The sequence below is a fragment of the Myotis davidii genome, unplaced genomic scaffold (genome assembly GCF_000327345.1).
Source record: "Myotis davidii unplaced genomic scaffold, ASM32734v1 scaffold77, whole genome shotgun sequence".
NCBI lineage: Eukaryota > Metazoa > Chordata > Mammalia > Chiroptera > Vespertilionidae > Myotis > Myotis davidii.
The window spans coordinates 2,095,920-2,107,944 of NW_006289713.1; the positions used below are offsets into that span (position 1 = coordinate 2,095,920).

The 12,025-nt window shown below is 43.0% G+C and overlaps 1 protein-coding gene across 1 annotated transcript in view; it reads right to left on the reverse strand.

Annotated features, from left to right (window-relative positions):
• ACSF3 (acyl-CoA synthetase family member 3) overlaps positions 1 to 12,025 on the reverse strand; it is a 76,505-nt gene that overhangs the window by 40,261 nt on the left and 24,219 nt on the right. Inside the window, exons 4-5 of the mRNA XM_006762183.2 lie at positions 7,774 to 7,928; positions 5,905 to 6,053 (exon numbers count right to left, since the gene is read on the reverse strand). Coding sequence (XP_006762246.1) covers positions 5,905 to 6,053; positions 7,774 to 7,928 — 304 coding nt within the window. The remainder of the gene's footprint in view (positions 1 to 5,904; positions 6,054 to 7,773; positions 7,929 to 12,025) is intronic.

The following is a 12,025-nucleotide window of genomic DNA, read 5'->3' on the forward strand; positions in this document are numbered from 1 at the left end:
TTCCTTCAGCCCTAAAAAAAAAAAAAAAAAAATCTGGGAAGCTCTTTATTTCGCCTTCAGTTTTAAATGATAGCCTTGCTGGTTAAAGCAGTCTTGGATTCAGGTCCTTCTTTTCACTACTTTGAATACTTCATGCCAATCCCTTCTGGCATGAAGTGTTTCTGTTGACAACTTAATGATACTCCCTTATAGATAAACTTTCTGTCTCTCTCTTGCTGCCTTTAAGATTCTCTCTTTATCTTTAATGTTTATAATTTTAATTATGATATGTCTTGGTGTGGGTCTCTTTGTGTTCATTTTGATTGGGTCTCTGTGCTTCCTGAACTTGTGTAACTTTTTCCTTTACCACATTAGGGAAGTTTTCTGTCATTATTTCTTTAAACAGGTTCTCGATTCCTTGCTCATTTATTCTTCTTCTAGTGCCCCTATGATACAGATGCTATTAGGTTTCATGTGCAGTAATGCACTCCTTTAGTCTTTTAAAAATTTTATTATTTTCATTGATTTCAGAGAGGAAGGGAGAGGGAGACAGAAACATCAATGATGACAGAGAACCACTGATCGGCTGCCTCCAGCATGCCCCCTAATGGGGATTGAGCCTGCAACCCGGGCATTTGCCCTTGACCAGAATCAAACCTGGGACCTTTCAGTCTGTCTGCAGGCTGACACGGGCTAGGGCTCCTTTAGCCTTAAAAAAAAAAAAAAAAAATCTGGGAAGCTCTTTATTTCGCCTTCAGTTTTAAATGATAGCCTTGCTGGTTAAAGCAGTCTTGGATTCAGGTCCTTCTTTTCACTACTTTGAATACTTCATGCCAATCCCTTCTGGCATGAAGTGTTTCTGTTGACAACTTAATGATACTCCCTTATAGATAAACTTTCTGTCTCTTGCTGCCTTTAAGATTCTCTCTTTATCTTTAATGTTTATAATTTTAATTATGATATGTCTTGGTGTGGGTCTCTTTGAGATGATTTTGATTGGGTCTCTGTGCTTCCTGAACTTGTGTAACTTTTTCCTTTACGACATTAGGGAAGTTTTCTGTCATTATTTCTTTAAACAGGTTCTCGATTCCTTGCTCATTTATTCTTCTTCTAGTGCCCCTATGATACAGATGCTATTAGGTTTCATGTTATCCCAAAGTTCCCTTAAACTATGTTCCTGCTTTTAAATTTTTTTTCTTTGCTGATCTAATTGGGTGTTTTTTCTACCTTGTCCTCAAAGTCAGCTTCATTTAATATACCAGTACTTTTAATTCCTTCCAATGGATTCTTGATATCAGATATAGTATTCTTCATTTCTGAATGGTTACTGTTCATGGTTTCTATTTCCTTTTTTCATGCCATTGTAGTTTCCACGAGGTTCCTTGTAATTCTCACTAAGTTCCTTGAGCATCCTTATAACCATTACTTTGAACTATCTATACTAATAAAAGCCTAAGTGGCCCTCGTGAAACACCCTCACGTCAACACAAGATGGCTGCCCCCACATCATCACAAGATGGCCATCACAAGATGGACACCCCCACATTGTCACAAGATGGCCTGCAGGGGAGGGCAGTTGGGGGCAATCGAGCGGGCAGGGGAGCAGTTAGGTGTCAATCAGTCCAGCAGGGGAGCATTTAGGGGGCAGCCAGGCAGGCAGGCAGACGAGTGGTTAGGAGCCAGCAGTCCCGGATTGTGAGAGGGATGTCAGATTGCCTGCTGTGATCAGGCCTAAACCAGCAGTTGGTCATCCCCTGAGATCCCCTCCCTGCATGAATTTCATGCACCAGGCCTCTAGTATATCTTATAAATTGCTTGCCTCCACTTCATTTAGCTCTTTTTCTAGAGATTCCTCCTTTTCTTTCATTTGGAGGCTGTTTCTTGGTCTCCCCATTTTAGCTGTCTCTTTGTGTTTGTTTCCATGTAGTAGGTAGAACTGCTATGCCTCCATATCTTCATATGGTGACCTTATGTAGTTAAGTGTCCCGTGGGACTCAGTGGCACAGTATCCTTTATCTTCTGAGCTGAATGCTCTAAGAATGTCCCTTGTGTGGGTTGTAATTGATTGCTGTTGGCCTGTTCATGTGTGTGGGTCAGCCCATGGGCTGGCTGACTGTGAGGCTCAACTCCAAGTACCAGTATGTCATGCAAGTTATTGTACAGGTACAATCTCAATGTGGCTTCTGCAGTCCTTGGTTAAGTTTCCTCTTCAGATAGTCTCCAGTTAGTATTTCAGGGTGACTGTTCCCCAATTTAGCTGTAATTTCCAGTTTGGTTCTGGGAGGCATTGTGAGCAAGATCCACCTACTCTGCCACCATCCTGAACCAGCCCAAATATATATTTCTTATCTGAAGAGGGACCTACAGCTTTCCTCCTCAAATGCACAAAGGTCAGCCTCCCTGTCCACTACTCTCTGACTGCCACCTTTCGATCCACTCATTTCCCCTTTAAATATTTTTTAAAGGGAAGAAACTGCACCACCCACACACACACTCCTCTGGTTCCTCTCTGCTCTGTTCAGTAAGGCCTCATCTCCCCTCACAAAGTGAAAGTTACAAACCATTAAGAAAATCTATAATGAAAGTGCTGACAGAATCTTAATTAACTATGGCATCACAAACACAATAATAGCGTTAAACTCTCAAGGCAGAGACACTAACTTGAGTTTCACAGTCATATGATAAATAAAAGTAAGGTCCACACAGAGAAGAGACTGAAAACAGGGGTGGGGCAGCCCTGGAGCCCCAGAAACATGCTACCCCACCTCTGAGCTGGCCCTGGCACAGCAGGATCAACTGGGCAGTGGCCACCCTCCTAGCACGTGGACAGTGCTGCCCTCCTAGCATCCATCTGGCAGCAGCACTGGCCTAGTCAGAAGCGGCATGTCATTTTTCTGTCTCTCTTTAAAACAGTTGCCTGTTCTTCCTAGATAACTTTAATTGGCCTGCAGCGTGGTCCAGCATCTGGGGAGCGAGGCTGCTCTGCAGCTAGTCCCGAGAGAATGGAAACAGGTCGATAAGGTCCTGGAGCTCCTGTCAACGCTCCAGAGTCCCACTGCAGGAGCCATTAGCGCCTCTGATCTCAACCTCCAATTAGAGCATCATTAGGCTCAGCAGCGCTTGGCCATGAATTATTCATCCTCCTTCAGATAACCGCATGGGACACGGGGAATGAATGATTAGATCCGACCCAGAGCTTAACACACAGCAAACATCCACCCCACGAAGTGTGTCCCTCCTTTGAGGCTGACCATGCCCTTCCATGCCCCCAACAGGTTTTGAGAACCTTTAAATAAATCCTGGTGGTCATTCAAGCAACTGTAGGAGCACTATTAAGAGGCTGTGCCGGAGCAGAAAGAAAGGAACTTTCAGAAACAAACCCCCACTGGGAGGCATGGGAAAGCCAGGAGAGGTAGCACGGCTAAGTCCCAAGTGTGAAAGGGACACAGGCTGGGGCTCCAACACAAGTTCATAGCCTCCAGCTGTAACGTGCCCCAGCCCAGGAGACACAGTGCACAGAAAAGACTGAAAAGGGCTTCAAAAAAACTTTTCAATCTGATTTCTCCAGAAATGAAGCTCAGAGATGACATTTTAGGGATCATATACCACTCTTGAATTTAAGGTTGAAGATTACTTTACAGGCTCAGAGATGACATTTTAGGGATTTTCATATAGCACTCTTGAATTTAAGGTTGAAGATTACTTTACTTTTTTTCCAAACCAAGGAACCGGCACTACACTTGACTGTTAGAGGTTTGCTTTACAGACGAGAAAACAATCACAGATATTTGATTCCAATGTAGAGAAGAGAGACTACAGCCAGTCCACATTCTGATGTTTCACACATTGTCTTTGAGGCATGTAAGAGCTGTAGCCATAATTTAAGATTCAGAAATTCCTGGCTAATAAACCTTGGGTTTCAGAGTCTTTGGGTTCTATCTTCTCAGAGGGAACTGAAGGCCAAGTCAGTGGGGGACCCCTTGTTCCAGGGGGTCCAGGGCAGCTGCTTTCCTGGTCCCTCTACTGTCCGAAGGTGAGCCCTGAGCTGGGCCTCTGGGCCTCCCACCTGCACTTTAACACCAGATTGCAGACAGTGTCCACATCTCCTTCCTGCAGGTGGTCCCACATGGCCATTTGCTCGCTCTCTCCTGTCCTGGTTCCCGGTCTTGGCTTCTCAGCCTTGTGTTTGCTCCTATAATTAAAGCCCAGAAAGTCTCCTGTCCATCTGTTTGCCCCATCTCTCTCTCTTTAAACTGGGCTGCCTGCTGTGCTACTGTGCTCCAGTAAATGGGTGTTCCTGTGTAATGGCGGGAATGTCTGTTTGGTCAGGTACCCGCTCTGTGGCTTTGGGCAGATTACATGATTTCTTAAAGCCTCAGACTCCTCATCTATCAGTGGGAAAGGTGGTCCCTATATCAGGGGCTATTCTGGGGAAAGTTTGGCAATTTCTTGTAAGTGAGAGCACAGACCTACTTCCTGACTCAACAATCCCACTCCAAGTTGAGAAATAAAGACATACGCTCACACAGAAACTTGCACACCCACATTTACAACAGCTTTGCTGGTAACGGTCCACAACTAGATATAATCCAATGTCCTTCAGCTGGTGAACAGGTTAATTAACAGTGACCTCTCCACACCAAATACCCTGTGGCAACGGAAAGGGACATGTGATGACATGGGCAAGTTACACATGCATCCTGCTAAGTGAGAAAAGCCAGCCTCAAAAAGGCCATGTCCTATAGGAATTCATTTATATGACATTCTAGAAAGAGTGCAATTATAGGTGGAGAAAGCAGGTAAGTGCCTACCTGGCCCTGAGGTGGAGGAGGTGCTGACCACACAAAGGGAAAGGTTTTGAGGTGATTAAACCCTTCTATATCTTGAGTGTGATAGCAGGTACATGGCTACTCACGTAACTGAACGTGAGGGGTGAATTTCGCTGTATGTGCAAGCTAAACTGGTGTACTGATGTAGGATTATTTTACTTTTCCTGTGAATGAGATATCGCTGCGCTCTGGACACACTGGAAGTGACTTCTCATGAGTAATAGAAAAGGGCCAAGAACAGAACAGAACATGTTCCCATCTTAGGCCTTGGGCTCTGTCTGAAGATTCCCTGATAAGGACCCAGGATGGAAAGGTCTATTTAAATGAAAGTCAGAGTGGCCATGGCCAGGTTGCAGTTCGATCCTTGGTCAGGGTGCATTATGGGAGGCAACCAATTGATGTTTTTCTGTCACATAGATGTTCGTTCTCTCTCTCTCTCTCTCAAAATCAATAGAAACAATGTACCAAAAGGTCGCAGGTTCCATTTCCGTTAAGGCACATACCTAGGTTGCAGTTCGATCCTTAGTCAGGGTGCATTATGGGAGGCAACCAATTGATGTTTTTCTGTCACATAGATGTTTTCTCTCTCTCTCTCTCTCTCTCTCTCTCTCTCTCAAAATCAACAGAAACATATCCTCAGGTGAGGATTAAAAAGATAAAATAAATTCTAGCATCTTAGAGAAGGCTGGGCAGGAGGACCAGAAGGCGACAATTCCTGTCTAGAGCAGCAGGCTATCCAAACATGTGCCGGTCACCAAGCACAGGCGGTGGTTCTCTCACCCCTTCCCCCAACACCTGCCATGTCTCTTGTTGCCACTGGCCATGTGTGGCTCAGGGCACCTGGTCAGGAGGTTCTCACCAGTGGCAAACTTGGTTTGGACATAAGCAGCACCCACTCTAAGAGGCACTCTGATGAGCACATGGGTTCTGGTGGTTCACATTCTTCCTACCTGTCCCCCCAGGTAACCTGGAAAGACTCTGGTATAAAGAACACTTTTCTGTCCTATCCTTAACTGGCCACTGGGGATAAAATGAGTGCCCAGAGGGAACAGGCCATGGCCACCCTGCCAGCACCCTAAGAAGGCACTTTGTGTACCTGGCAAGCGAGCTGCTACGGTCAGGGGGTTGGACAGGGCCATGCCGATCTCCGTCATCCCATACCTCTCCAGCAGAGTGTGGCCTGTGATGTTCTTCCACTTCTCTAGTACAGGCAGGGGCAGAGCAGCTGATCCCGAAACCATCAACCTACCCGGCAAACCAAAGGCAGCCTTAGCTTCTGATGACAACAATCTTCAGTATAATAAAAAAAAGTCACTATTTTAAGATTCATGATAAAAACCATAGTTGGGGGCTAGAATTTAACTTTGTTCTTTGAAAAGAACTTGTTGGGTATATTTTAGAATGTAAATAGGTCCTCAAAAGGAATGAATAATCAAGGTAAAAGAAAAAAATAATTTTAGGGTCTTTGATGACACGCTGCAAATAATTAACATGCTGTTCACAAACAATCCAAAATAACAGTAATAATAAGATGATTATGATAGAATTTAGATTATGGGCAAACTGCTACCAAGTCTGAGGGGTAAGAGGGGTAGATGAGAGGAGACAGTCCACCGCTAAGGGACGTACAGAGGTCCTACACACTGGATTGTGCTAAAGGGCTCACGATGGTGACAATGACATTTATTTAACATCTGAGAGCTCCGAACTACTCTGGTGTATAGCATGTAATGTAAGCATTATGTGTGGAAAAGAAGAAGTTTTTGGTTCTAGTTCAAGCTAGAGAAGAAACAACTGCCCTGTTTCCTCACAAAGGTGTACAACTTACAAGGACCTCCCCCACCATGAGCCTAAATAGGGGAGGTCTCAGGACCTCTGTTACCCGGAAATCACCCTGGTTTCCCTTCTCTGGTATCATTTCTGCCATGGGTTCTACAGGGTTGAGTGCTCCTAATCCTGCTTTTGCATTGGTGGCTGAGCAATGGACACCTCCATCAATAGCTGCCGAACCGCACAATGGCTTGTGAGAGGGTGGGCCATTAGGTGACGGGTAGCAGGCAACATCAGACAAGAGCTGTAGTTCCACAAAAACGTCTTTATAGAAGAGCAAAGGAACGGTGGAGCAAAATCATAACCTTATCAAACATTTGTCTTGGATAATCCAGAATTCTCTTAGGGAAACAAAGCTGCCCTTCCTTTGTTCTTAAGGACTAGGAATCAGATGCAGAGAGCGGCCCAGAGGCCACAGAAACACACACACAAATACATTGGAATTTAAAATTCACGTTTGCCTAGTAGCTCACTCACTGTGGTGTTGAGAGGTCGTTCACACCACAGACGTAGCTTGTCGTGTCTGTCTGAAACATGTGTCTATTTGGTCTGTGAAAACCCACCAAACTGCCCATTCAGGTGCGCACTCTGAGTGGGTCCCTTTTCAGTGCAACAGGGAGAAGAGCCTCCCATGTCCACCAGCTCCTAAGAAAGTGCAGAGCACACTTCTTGCCACTGAAGGACCCAAAAGTGTTGGTGTACCTCTGCCAGGAGGGGTGTGATGGGGGCCCAGCAGGGAGCATTTCAAAGGGCCACAGACTGTTGGAGGGAAATAATACAGCAGGAGCTGGGGAGCATGCAAATGTGGGTCAGAAAGGATGAGAGCAAGATGATCAGTTCACTGTCCTAATCCTCGTCCTTCAAACTCTGCCACAAGACAGACAGACAGACAAAGATGGATAGAATACAGATAGATAGACATGTAGATAGACCTACAGAAGGATAGGATAGACATAGATATAGAATACACACAGATATATAGAGAATGTAGATTTAAATATGGAGATGTATATTTTAAACAAAGTGGAAAACACTGCTTCCTAAAACTCAGCAGAACTGATTTGTTAGAAATAAGTTTTATTTGCTGGTATATAATAATACTTTCTGGATGGGAAGATGAACTGTTTTCATTTACCTGATCTTTTCTTCACAAACGGCACGCACGAAATCCTGGACATGCGGTTGGGTAAAATGCTTGTCATAATAATCCATCAATTTGGTGTATATTGTAGGCACTGCCATAAACACGTTAATCCGTGGAGTTTCAGAACTTAAGAACTTTTCCCAAACCTAAAAAGGAAAAAGGACACATATAGCAAAAAGATTACAAAACATGCCACATGTATGAATGCCTGGAACAGTGTTCTTAGTGGAGGACTCTCCTTTTCTGAAGCGTTAAAGGATCTGTAAGTAGCTCCCACCTAAAAGGGCATCTCACTTTTATGGATGACAATGCCTCTGGCCGTCCCCATAGAAATGGCCCGGTGCCAGGGACACCTGTATCTGGTCTTCAGAGTGACGTGTAAGGAGGGAGAGGGTTGAGAGAGAAGTGCAGAGAGTGATAAGGTTCCAGCCTTGATCTGCCATCAGGAGATACGTGGCACCTGGCACCTCAGACTCTTCCAAGTGGCCACCAGTGAGCCTGAGAGTCAGCACAGGACCTGGCACAGATGAGCACGTGACAGATGTTGAACGGATGACATCTTCTGTTTATTGGAAAAGTCAAGTGAATTTTGTAGTTTACTCTGCAATAAATGTTTCTTGTTTTAATATAAAGATGCTTCAAGTTTCTCACCAGATGAAGTGCTTGTGTGTTACCCCTACTCTCTAAGAGAAGTTGGTGTGCCCTGCCAGGTGGCTCAGTACTGTCCCATACAACAAAAGGTGGCAGGTTCAATCCCCATTTAGGGCATATATACTTAATTTGCAAGTTCAATCCTTAGTTGGGGCGTGCACAATAAAAACATATCCTCGGGTGAGGATAAAAAGAAGAAAAAAAGAAAAGACGCAGGGTACGCTCACTCTGTGGTTCTCTCACCACAGCATCGCTGTGCAAGCCCATGGTCAGGATGGACAGCAGAGAGTTCCTGGTGCTGGGAGCCCAGCAGACTGACCGCAGGACAGAGCTCTCCCCTAAGGCATCTGAAACCTGGGATAAATGGAAACTAATGCTGCAGCCCACTCCCAACCCATCCCAGTTCCTGACTGGATGACAGTATTAGCTCCTCAACTTAGCTGCTAGACAGAGGAAAAGAACAGTCCGCTGGGGGGGAAAAATAAATTCTTTTAAAGACAATGACTGGCATCCCTCCAAATTATTAAAGCAGGTAAGGAAAGAGAAAAATGTGACCCATGATCAAGGGGAGGTGGGGGGCGGGGAGTCAATAGAAGCAGACTCTCAGAAGATCTAAATGTTAGAATTATCTGATAAGAAATTTTAAAATAATTACAATAAATAGGCTAATGAATTTAGAAGAAAAGATAAACAAGACGAGGAATAATCAAGGATTTCATCAGAGAAGTAGAACTGCAAAAAAGAACCATTATAATATTGGAAAATATATTATCTGAAATTAAGAGTGCATCGGATAGACTTAACAGACTAGATTCAGCAGAAGGGAAAAGAAGTGAAACATGAGTGAATGGAAATGATCTAAACGGAAATAAAGACAACAAAGAAAAGAAAAAAAATAGAGTGTGAGCAATGTGTGGGACAACATGAAACAGTTTAACACATACTGTAACTATAGTCCTAGAAGAGGAAAAGGGAGAAGAACTAACTAAATGGAGAGATACTCCATGTCTATGGATCAGAAGACTCAATATTGCTAAGATGGCAATTCTCCCAAAATTGAGTTACAGCTTCAACACATTTCTCCCCCAAACCCTAGCAGCTGTTTTGCAGAAATTGACAAGCTGACTCTACAATTTACATGGATATGCAAAGGTGCCAGAGGAGTTAAAACAAATGTGTAAAGGAAGAATAAAGGTGGGGGACTCCCACTTCCCACACCAAAACTTACTTTAAAGCAACAGTGATCAACGCAGTGTGATGCTGGAGTAAGGTTGGACACAAAGATCAATGGAACAGACAAGGGTTCAGAAATAAACCAATACATTGATGACCAATTGATTTTTGACAAAGAAGCCAAGTCACTTCAATGAGAAAAAGAAAAATTATAAATAGATGTCATCAAATTAAAAAACATGTATGTTTAAAAAACATCATTAAAAAGTAAAAAAACAAGCCATATTAGGAGAAAATATGTGCAAACCATACATTTGAGAAAGGACTTGGGTCCAGAATCTGTAAAGAACGCTTACGAATCAAAAGAAGTCAGAAAAGAAAAGTAAAATGGGCCAAATATTTGAATATACAGTTCACCAAAGACATATGGAGGCAAATAAGACCATGAAAAATGCTCAACATCATTAGTCATTAGGGAAATACAAAGTAAAACCACAATGAGATACTTTATATCCACTATAATAATAATTAAAAACAAACAAACAAGTGTTGGTGAGGATGTGGAGAAAATGTGCCGCTCATACACTGCTGGCACAAATGTAAACAATATAGCACTTCTGTATTGTTTGGCAGTTTCTTAAAACATTAAACATAACTTTACCACACAACGCAGCAATTCTGTCCCTGAAATGAAAACATGTCCACACAAGAATTTGTATGCACGTGTTCACAGCAGCAATATATTCTAAACAAACAAAAACTGGAAGCAACCCAACTGGCCATCAAATGGTAAATGGGTGAACAAAATGCGGGACAGCCATACATGTGATGCTATTCAGGAACGAAAGGAACAAACTACTGACACACATGACAGCATTTCCCATTCAGTAAACACCAGCGAGTTAACAGCTCTAGGTAGTAAGCATCACAAAATGAGAGACAACCAGACAAATCTGTCCCTGCTGGAGGGACACTAACACCACCTCTCAAGTCTTCCCACCAAAACAAAACCAAATAAACAAAACCAAACCCCCAAATCTTATCATGCCTCTAGATCAAATTACCAATTTTCAGAAAATACAGGGGGTGGGGACACATATTAAATGACACCACAGGGATGCAATACACAAAACCATACTGTGGGAAACCCTACAGGAGTTTGCTGATTTCTTAAGCAAACAAAAACTGCAAGGAAAAGATGAGGGGAAACCTGCATGTGAGGCAACAGAAGCAGCTTATACCAACCAAGCTCAAGGCAGAAATTATTCAGATCTAATTCAAACAAACTTAAGAAATGAGGGGCCCTAGCCAGTTTGGCTCAGTGGTCAGAGAGTTTGCCTGCAGATTGAAGGGTCCTGGGTTTGATTTCGGTCAAAGGCATGTACCTCAGTTGCAGGCTCCTGGCCCTAGTGGGGGCATGTGGGAGGCAACCAATTGTTGTGTCTCTCTCACACTGGTGTTTCCCTCTGTCTCTCCTTCTCCATTCTACTCTCTCTAAAAATTAGTGGGAAAAACATCTTTGGGTGAGGATTTAAAAGAAAAGAAAGAAATGAGGAGACATTGATAGTGATAGTACTGATGGTAATATGTGATATTAAGGGATTCTTGCTCATTACCTCATTGTGTCCTTAATGAGAAAAAATGCCCCTACCTTTTTTTCATTAAATAATTATTTTTATTTTTATAATCTCTCCACAAAGAAGTTATGAAAATACCCGTCAATACATTGAAAAGGCACTTTAAAATCCTGGGATGAAAAATTCTAAATATGTTACATCTTCTGTGATTTACAAATAATAAAATTCTATAAGATAGAATTTCTGAATGATTTTGATAGAAATTTACTAAGAAGAACTAGAACATTAAACTTTAAAAGACATTCAATTTCCACCCCAACTGAGTTTTTGAGAAGTTACATTTGTTGACAGTCACCACATACTGACTCTACAGCCCAATGGCCTGACATTGGTACATGGCTCAGTACCAATGTCAGGCTACTGGAATGCCCCTACCTTTCAGAGAGGCTAAAATAATCTGATATCTGGGATTCATTTACAAACAATCCTGAGTTAGGAAAAGATGTTTCTAGATGAACCTAGAATGACTCTGAATTAATCACTGTTAAAGCTGGGCAATGGGATATGGGTATTCATTTCTCTTGTAGATGTCTAAAACATTACACAATTTCACAAGTTTTAAGACTACAATGAAAGAGGGGTTAGATTTGGTTATCTCTCTAAGGGCCCCTAATACTCATCCTATCTAATAAAAGAGAAACATGGTAATTGGCGTACGACCGCTACCCTTCCCATTGGCTAATCAGCGAGATATGCAAATTAACTGCCAGCCAAGACGGCGGCCAGTAGCCAGGCAGCTTGAAACTAACATGAGGCTTGCTTGCTTCAGTGACGGAGGACTG